Source organism: Hippoglossus hippoglossus, chromosome 7 (assembly GCF_009819705.1).
Source record: "Hippoglossus hippoglossus isolate fHipHip1 chromosome 7, fHipHip1.pri, whole genome shotgun sequence".
Taxonomy (NCBI): Eukaryota; Metazoa; Chordata; class Actinopteri; order Pleuronectiformes; family Pleuronectidae; genus Hippoglossus; species Hippoglossus hippoglossus.
This window is the reverse complement of record NC_047157.1, coordinates 4,441,266-4,450,672: the sequence shown is the minus strand read 5'-3', so window position 1 is coordinate 4,450,672 and position 9,407 is coordinate 4,441,266. Positions and strand designations below refer to the sequence as shown.

The 9,407-nt window shown below is 40.4% G+C and overlaps 1 protein-coding gene across 1 annotated transcript; it reads left to right on the top strand.

The window, feature by feature from the left end:
• The first annotated feature begins 2,138 nt into the window (after positions 1-2,138).
• Positions 2,139-8,971, top strand: LOC117765074 (troponin C, skeletal muscle-like). The gene is made up of 6 exons (XM_034591328.1): positions 2,139-2,309; positions 4,524-4,578; positions 4,847-4,990; positions 6,226-6,340; positions 6,837-6,973; positions 8,497-8,971. Exons 1-6 carry the CDS (start codon positions 2,307-2,309, stop codon positions 8,526-8,528), a joined length of 486 nt encoding a protein of 161 aa, XP_034447219.1. The 5' UTR covers positions 2,139-2,306; the 3' UTR covers positions 8,529-8,971.
• The last annotated feature ends 436 nt before the right edge of the window (positions 8,972-9,407 follow it).

The following is a 9,407-nucleotide window of genomic DNA, read 5'->3' as shown; positions in this document are numbered from 1 at the left end:
GGTTGAGGGTGGGTTTCTTCAGGAGAGGGTTTACTCTTGCCTCCGTCAGAGAGTTAGGGAAACAGCCAGTTGACAGGGAAGTGTTGATAAGATGGGTGAGAAAAGGAAGACGGTCAAGAGCAATAGACTGGAGAAAAATTCTTTCTTCTCATTTGGTGTAAAAATTTATAACTGACCAAATCTGTCAACAAAAGATTATCTTACTGTTATAAGAGAGGATTATTTAATGTTCTGTTCAAGCTCCTTTTCATTTTCAGTCTACTGGCTGCCAGAAGGTTTAGTGTGTTGGATTTAGGGACATCGAGGGGAGAAATTGCAGATTACAACCAGCTGAATAGCTCTCCCTCCAGGGATGGGCAGTGTACTGCTGGACGTGCTCTCTGAGTCACTTCCACGCCCACAGGCTCAAGTGATTTTCACAATGATTTTCAGATTGAGATGATTATACCTTAATAAAAACCCTAAATATGAACCCTAGTGCAGTGCCTGTTCTTATCCTACCTATTTGGAATGGGTTGTGTGTGTACAGCAGTGCACTTTTACTTTGAAGAAAGGTTGTTAAACAGGAAGTGGTTCTGTAAAGGCTGTTGTCATGATGGAGATCAGCACCTGTGACTCCCGTGAATGTCTGTCGGTCCGATATGGTGAAATAAAAATAATCAAGTTATCTCAATGATCTAGCGGCCATTGTGACCTGCGGTTTGACACATTTGCAGACCACTGGTGTAGTTTATCAGAGGACATAGAAGAAAACACCTTCGACTCAGTCCACAGACAGAAAGCAAACTGACCGCTACAGATTTGTTGTTTTGTTCATTTTTAGACAGACAGACGATTGTGGATTAGGTAGATTTATATTTAATATCTTTCTACTACACACTGGACGTTTAAAATGTGAGCTATTCAATCCATGATGTCTTTTTAAAAGTTGTTGTTTTCCTCTTTACTTTTAACCTTTAAGGCTATTGTGAATTATGAATTTAGCACACAGTGTGCATGATTGGATCTCAGGATAAGAAGCCTGATTAATTATTAGCAAGGACAGCGTTCGTTTCCATGGCAATGAAACGGAACACTGGGCGTAAATAGATTTCCAGAGAGCGATCCGATAGGCTGCGGAGCCTTACTGCTTAAAATTCCACAGTGTACACCAAGATCAGCAGGGACTCCAAATTAACTCATGAGTTTCCATCAGCTGACTCGGTGGTGTGAAGTGGAAAGGAATCATGGACATGGTGCATTTGATATTAGATTGCATTTATCAGACAAATCAAGCTCCTCATTCTTTTTTTTTGTGTGTGTAGGCGCTCACATTCCTCTCAAAGTGACTTTGTGACAAAGGGAAATATGATCAATGAACAAATGACATTCGAAGCCTCAGCTGTGATTTGTGTTTAGTGCTACTTAGCAAATAAGCAAATATTAACACATAGATTAGCATTGTCATTGGGAGCATGTTAGCATTTAAGCTAATTTTACAGTCACTAGCTTTGCTGCGGCCTCTTCAGTTTCATAACATGATAAGCAAGTGTTTCATTGAGTACGAGGTTCAAGATGGAGTACAGCTGTGTCAGATCACGAATCCATTTGCAAACCTCTTAAGTTACAGATGTCATAAGTGCAAGGACAGACAGCAGCGGTGAAGACAGGAGGGCGGGCAGATAGATGGGTTAACAGACACTGTGAAGGGGTCAGAGAATCCATGCATGCAGCGAGGTGTTAATCTCTGTGTGTGTGTGTGTGTGTGTGTGTGTGTGTGTGTGTGTGTGTGTGTGTGTGTGTGTGTGTGTGTGTGTGTGTGTGTGCGTGTGTGCGTGTGTGTGTGTGTGTGTGTGAGTGTGAGTGAGTGAGTGAGTGTGCAAGCGCAAGCGTTCATGAACTCTGGTTCTTCTACAGTATGTGACATCAAGTGTCCATCTGCACTGTGATGCCCAGTTGATCCTCTGCCAAAATAACCTCCAGCTGCCCAATGCCTGTGATGCCTGTTTTCTTTTTTTCACATGAATGTCACTGAGGTTGTCTGTTATCTAAATGTGGGGGATTGGAGAGTGTGCCACACAAGGGGATGTCCATCAGGACATTGTAAGAGGGTGCAAATTAAAGTTGGTTTTGATTGGCTGGCTCCTGTCTGAGGAGGGGGGCTCTTACCCAATCCTGATCATTTTCAGTAAATGTATAGAGGGGTAAGAGGGTACTTAGGGAGGGGAGTAAAAACCCACAGTGCTACCTGAACAGTGTGGAGTGGAGACCTTATTCCCCAGACTGTTGTTTTTACCGGTGTCTGTTGTTCAGCACAGCCAGCCACCATGGTAAGAGACCGACAACTGAGAGGGAGGTAAAAGGGGCCACGAGAAGAAGGAAATGTTGTTTGTTCTGTGGAGATTTGCTTTTGTTTTCCATTGATGAGGATTGAAATCCAGACGACAGAGGATGGAGATGATTACATCTTCTGCTCCCCCTCAGTCATCCAGCAAGTCTTCATCTGCAGCATGGCTGGATTTCACTGCAAGCGATGCTTTATCTCTTTGGATTCTTGAAATGTTTTTGGGAGATTAATGTGGTTTGCAAATTTTGTCTGTTAGTTTTTATTATATGATGCCCACTATAGACAAAAGAAATCATTTACCTTACCTGCAGTTGGAAACCTCTGTTCAATGTCTGTAACCCCCCTTTGTTCACAGCATAATATGATTTCGTTCTGCTTTGGTGTTACAACTCTTTGTAACTTAGCTCAATATGATTGATAGTTAGATTGGAGGGGGCGATACTAAATATAGAACGCTCACAGCTGAGTAAAGTGAGAGGACATGCTGCCTTGCCTGAGTGTCCTAACTTAGGACAATCACCTTGAGAAAAATCCCTCTCAAATCCTCTCCCAAGTGTCACCTTAAAATTAGCTTTAAAGAGAACTATCACAATATTGATGAAGTTCTGTCAAGTAAACGATGAAAATAACTTACCCTCCTCCTGAACTACTGACAAAAAATGGTTTATATAACAATTAAAGGGGACCAGCACTCAATTTAAGGATCTGTTACTTTTGTTACACTTTGAATTACTGTAATGTTTCTAAGAAAACTGAAGAAGTACTTCGCAGAAGACCCAGTGGTGTTTCATGCTGTTTCTGAATTAAAATTAAATGCATTGAGAAAATGGCATACGCTGTCAAGAAAGATTCCTATTACATGCACAGTATGATCTACAGTATTATGTTCATCAAGTCTGGATTAATGGACAAATTAAGAAGCCAACGGGTTGAAGTTCAAATGGTTGGTCCAGTCTGGAAAAGTAGAGCTCAACAAAACCAGTGTCAGTATGAAACCTCAACTATTGTCTCCTCATAGATAATGAGCAAAAAGTCGTAAATTTGTGATGAGTGACTTTTATACTGAGCTGCGTTCCCCTTTAAGAACCATTATTAGCTGGTGCAGACAGCTGGCGGGGGATTAAACATGACATCTTACCTGACCTATAACACTATTTCAAGTCCATGGCGGTCAACAATACTTCTGGCTTTAGGTTTCTCCTTTGGTTTGTTCAAGCTGGATGGAAAATCACAGCTCAACTTGAAAGAGGAGGGATCGTACCAGTGTTTCAGTGCACTAAGGATGCAAAAGAAATACATGTTTTATTATGTATTACTACACAGCATACTATTCTACTATATTATGATTATTTAAGTGTGCTACATTTCCACATTATTATATATGTAGTCAGTAGTTATTGCTACATCATTACATTAGCACTAAGCAGTCATTGCTACACTATCATACTCAATAGTCATTTCTACATTATTACACCAGCATTCAATTGTGATTGATACACTATTAGACAAGCATTAAGTACCACTTTATTAAATGAGCACTCAATAGTCATTGCTACATTATTACATTGGCACTCAGCAGTCATTGATGTATTATTACAGTAGCACTCATTATCAAATGAGTGGGCAGTACTAATAGATTGGACTACATTCTTTTTATTATTATTATTAAGGTGAAAACTTGAGAAAGATGGATTACTAAATCAAACAATATTTAAGACTATGAATCTTCGTCTCGCTGTCTGAAAGATAGAAAAACACTTTAGTGAGTCTGGAAAAACAATGATCACTCGTACAAAGACCACGAGTATAGATATGATTTGCAGTAAATGGGCAAGAAGATTCAGAAATGCTTTTTTGGAGGAAACCACCCGCCTGCTGAGACAAAAGAGATCAGATTGACAAGTTGTCTCACCACAGGAGGCTGACAGATTTTGAGACATAAAAACAGCTGTTTCAGCTTATGTGACACCAGTGATCCTGTGGAACTGCAGCAGCCGGTTGAGAGTGTGGAGAACTGAGGAAGATGCTATCACCCTCACATCCTGCTCTGTTAGGTCATTAGATCAATGATGTGACTATGCAGCTGCAGGTGTACTGTTTATGGCTGATGAGGAAGATCAACTTATCTCTCTTTCCATGTCCCCTCTCATCCTTCCACAACTGCCCCTCCCGCCTTTTTCCATTTCCTTGTCTGAAGCCCACTGACGCCCAAAGTGATGCCCGCTCCTTCCTGACGGAGGAGATGATTGCAGGTCAGTCCTTCTCTATCCACTCTATTTCATGAATTAGTTACCTGAGGGTCCTCCTCTGACTGTCTTCAACCTTCTGATGTTTGTAATGAATCATGAATGGCAAGTCAGTGAGACTGAATCCGCAGTTGAAAATGGTTGCATTTATCAAGACATTCTGAGCTTCCCAAATGTAACGTTTGAGCACAAGAGATCATTTTATACTCTGATTTAGTTTTGCCGGTTAAAGCTGATACTTTCTGAGTTGGAACAATTTCTTTGCGCCTTTCAGAGTTCAAGGCGGCCTTCGACATGTTCGACACCGACGGTGGCGGTGACATCAGCACAAAGGAGTTGGGACAAGTAATGAGGATGCTGGGCCAGAACCCGTCAAGGGAGGAGTTGGACGCCATCATTGAGGAGGTGGATGAGGATGGTGAGGTCATTGTGGGATCTGACCATAGACTGTATATAATATCTGACAAATCTTAATGCAAAGACTTTTAAGGATGATTAACAGGATCACACAGCTCACTCAATTCTTTAACCACAGAAGAGGCCCCAGTCTCTACCGAAAGCAAGTTAGTGTTTGTCCCCAGTGCATTGACATTTGGAAATTTGCCCCAACACCTTTGCATATGATAATTTAATTCTTATCTGGATAAATATTTATCAGAGAGTGGATCTGCATATGTACAAAAAAAGGTACCGTATTAACCAAAACAATGTAAGCCCTTACTAGATCCAGTGTATATTCAACAATACCTTCCAACACATGCTGGTTTATCTTAGTCCAAAGACTTGAAAATTAGGGTTTGATGATTTGGAAACTTAAAATAGATATTAATGTGTTGGCCCCTGTGTTACACTGAAGACTTGTCCAGGGAACACCTCTCGCCCAGTGTCAGTGGGGATTTGCCCCCTGCAAACCCTGAAAAGGAGAACAAAACGTGGCAAAAAAGAGTGTCCAGAGATTTGAATACTGAATTCCTATATATGCTTTGGGACTGTCACAGAATATTCTGAGGTGGTTTTCCTCCACTGAACCACATTTTCCCTGGTGTGTGACCATGACATGTCTTCTAATGATTTTCTGTAGTGTTACCCTGAGAGCAACAAAAGATTAAAAACTTGTGCTCTTGTGTGTAAATCAGAGATAAGATCCTTTCCCGATCCAGTATTTAAATCTGTTATCTCCTCTGTTGGGAAGAAATTCTGTATCATAAACACACCATTTACAAAGCTTAAACATACTTCGGATTCCACTTGATTTAACCTGGGGTTATTTCTCTCTTCCTATTGAGCGTCTTCTCTTCTATCATCACAGGTGGCTTGTAGAGGGATATGAGAACTGATTTAAAATTAAAGTTCCATCCATCTAGCTATATACTCATCATACAGCCAATACAGCAGAGGAGTTATTTTGTGAGTCTGTGTTGGATAAACCCTGTCTCTAAAGGGATGAGGTCAGATTAAACAAGTCTCTCTAGTCTGCATGCAAAACACTAAGTGGTCAAAAGTCCCCTCATTCTTGATCATCTTTGTGTCATTTGGGAATGAAAACTGCCTCTCTCCAAGAGGGTGGAATTCAAAAATGTTTCCAGGTGGAAATGGGGGCTTAGGCTCTTCTGATGTCCCCCCTCCTCACTCATTTACCTCCCCCATCCTCAGGCAGCGGTACCATTGACTTCGAGGAGTTCCTGGTCATGATGGTGCAACAGTTAAAGGAGGACCAGACTGGGAAGAGTGAAGAGGAGCTCTCTGAATGCTTCCGTATTTTTGACAAGTATGACAATCGCTTAGCACTGTGGCTACACTAAAGAGTCAATAAATTAGATTAAATTACAATAACAAAAAGGAAACTTTTTATGGTTTATGGTATATTTACATTTCCATTCAATTTTGTTTGTAAAAATATCATAACAAACTATATCTCAAGGCACTTTTTACAGCAAGATCGAGTCCTTAAAAATGATTTTGCTTTTGTCCACTAGAGAGCACTAACATTTATTATTCATTTCCACCTTAGTGGGTACTTCAGTCATGATTCTTGATCAAATGTAATGGATCTTGATCAAAAATATTTTATGTTATAAATTTATGTCTATATATGTATATATATGGTTGGATTTTACTTTTTAACCCTGAAATAATACATTTTATATGCCTAAAAAAATCTATATTGGTTGACTCTATAGAACATACAGTGTTAGTATTGTTTGAACTTTAAAGTTCAGTTTTCTCACAGTGAGTTTTAATATTGCTATTTTTCCCCACCGCAGGAACGGAGATGGTTTCGTCGACCGGGAGGAGTTTGGAGAAATCCTCCATCTCACTGGAGAATCAGTCGTAGAGGAAGATATTGATGAGATGTTCGGAGAATCGGACACAAACAAGGACGGAAAGATTGATTTTGATGGTGAGAGTGAGCAACTTGTAGAGTTCATGTAGATAACGCAATCTGGTAATAGAGAGAGAGAAAGCAGGAAAAACAGACTATGGTTGAGTTTCACTGAATTAGCTTGTTCACAGCAGAGGAGGAAAACTCCTTTTTATATGAGGGAGAATAGATGGATATGTGGATGGATAGATAGATAGATAGATAGATAGATAGATAGATAGATAGATAGATAGATAGATAGATGGATAGAAGGATAGATAGATAGATAGATAGATAGATAGATAGATAGATAGATAGATAGATAGATAGATAGACAGACATCACTGCGTCTCAATATTAAAGCCTCTATTTTTACAGCAAGTCATGAAGTCTTTTACATGAAGTCTTCATCAGTGAGTTTTATTGGTTGCCAAATTTTATGAACTTTGAAAAGAAGCAGGTGGTTCCCCCTTGTTTTGTACAATAGTGAAACTATTTAATATATGATTTCTTGTGTCCAGTAGGTGGTGCTATGACTATGACTACATTTTTTCATGTAGATATCTTCAGGAAACAGACATGTAGAGCTTGGGGTCGATCTGACCATGTGAACACTGAACACAACTCACTGTTTCATGGAAAATGTCAAAATTAGAGGCTGGATTTTACACGACAATTTTGAATATGGAAGAATTTTGCTAATGGACAGTTCCTGTAAATCACCCAAAGTTCAAAATGGCCAACATCTTGATGGATTAAAGCTAAGACTTCAAGAGGCTACCAGTTTTCGTACATCTAAGTGAAATATGCTGTGGGGGGTTGGTGTTTAGGTGTGACAAAGCTTTTTAGCCACGCCCATGTGCAAGACTCATTTCAGTTATAAGTCTTGGAGTTTTGTGAAAATGTGATTTAATTTAGTAGAAAAAAACAATAGGCTCCTTGCACTGGTTGGTGCTCACAGGTTAATAAATAAATAACTTACAAATGTATAGCATTACCACTGCAGATCACAGCTTTCTACCTGTTAGCTAAGCACGGCCTTCAGAGTGATAACGGGAGAAACAGCTAGCCTGGGTGTTTCTGTCCAAAAACCAAAGTGTTCAAATTATTATTCTGCGTGAAACTTTTCTGACAACAATGCTGCCTCTTCAGGAATTCACTCTGCCAGGCCAAGACATAGAACATAACCCAGTATAAAACAGTTTATTAGAGAAAACATGACTTTATAACCTAATAAACATATTCTTATAGATCTCAAAATGCCAAACTATAGAATAGAGCTGAAATAGAGCAGAAGAAGAAATATAAATAGTCATTTGAAAATGATTACAATTGAAATAAGCGGACATGGAATGACTGGAATGAAGAACTGTTCATCATTGCCAAATATACATTACAAACACGTGCTCGCCTTCATTTGACTTGGACCTGACATGGCACAGATTCCGTCTGCCCGCTGAGCTTTTCACTAGACCAAATCAGTCATCATTTATATCAGTGTAATATACCGCTGGTGGTGGGTTGGTTGATTAACTGTTGCCGTCCTCTCTCTGTGCCTCCAGAGTTTCTGAAAATGATGGAGAACGTCCAGTAATGAGACCAGCTCTGCATTCCTTGGTGACCCTGCCTGGGAGAGAATGTAAAGCACTCTGTCTGATGGAAATCTGTTCGGAGCAAAAGCTAAACGCTGTATAACCTTGTATAATTATGAACGTGATTTCTCTGAGTGATCTTAAAGGATACAAGTGAAACTCAAGTGCCTTTAATCCCTACCCCCTTCTCATACGAGGCCCCAGGGTTTGGTGACGATATCTATAAATACCCCTTCAAACCATTTAAGACGAAGACACTTTCCCCCTGCCGTCCTGCCATCTCCTTGCGCGGGCCACCCAGCTGTCGGCTGGGCAGCTGCCATTTCTACAGAAATGCTACACCACCAAGGTTGCCACCCTCCCACCCCCTCGCCGTCCTCAATACTGATTCTCCTACCACCCTTGTCTTGTGCTTTTTAAATAAATAAACTCTTTCCTTCATGCTTATTGTTTACCAATTTTTTCTACCATGCATGCCTGACACGCCTGATCTTGTCCAACTCCTGGCTGTTTCATTCTTTTGTTCAACTCTCTGTGGGACTTGTAGATCCCCACAGACTCAGATACACATACATACACACAACTACATGAAAAGTGGTCATGTATACAGACATAAGAGCATATTAGCTTTCTGCACCACGAGCCACACTGTCCCTTTACACAGAAACACACACACACACACACTGTTCAGCTGCTCTTATCTCTGTTCCAGACCCAAACTATCCTCCATGCTGGACTTTGAAATAGCAGTGTTTGCATTGATAATACCTGGCACCAACTTCCCTGTCTCATTCAGCACAAGAAAACTGTCACTGCAGAAACTTTCAGTGATCTGGTTTCAACTGCATCTCTTGCAACTCCCCCTAAGTCTGTCACATAGG

Excerpts from the sequence above, each read along its gene's own strand:
- LOC117765074 (XM_034591328.1), top strand. Across the intron at positions 4,579-4,846 it reads GACGGAGGAGATGATTGCAG|AGTTCAAGGCGGCCTTCGAC; the intron begins GTCAGTCCTTCT and ends TGCGCCTTTCAG. Across the intron at positions 6,341-6,836 it reads TGCTTCCGTATTTTTGACAA|GAACGGAGATGGTTTCGTCG; the intron begins GTATGACAATCG and ends TCCCCACCGCAG.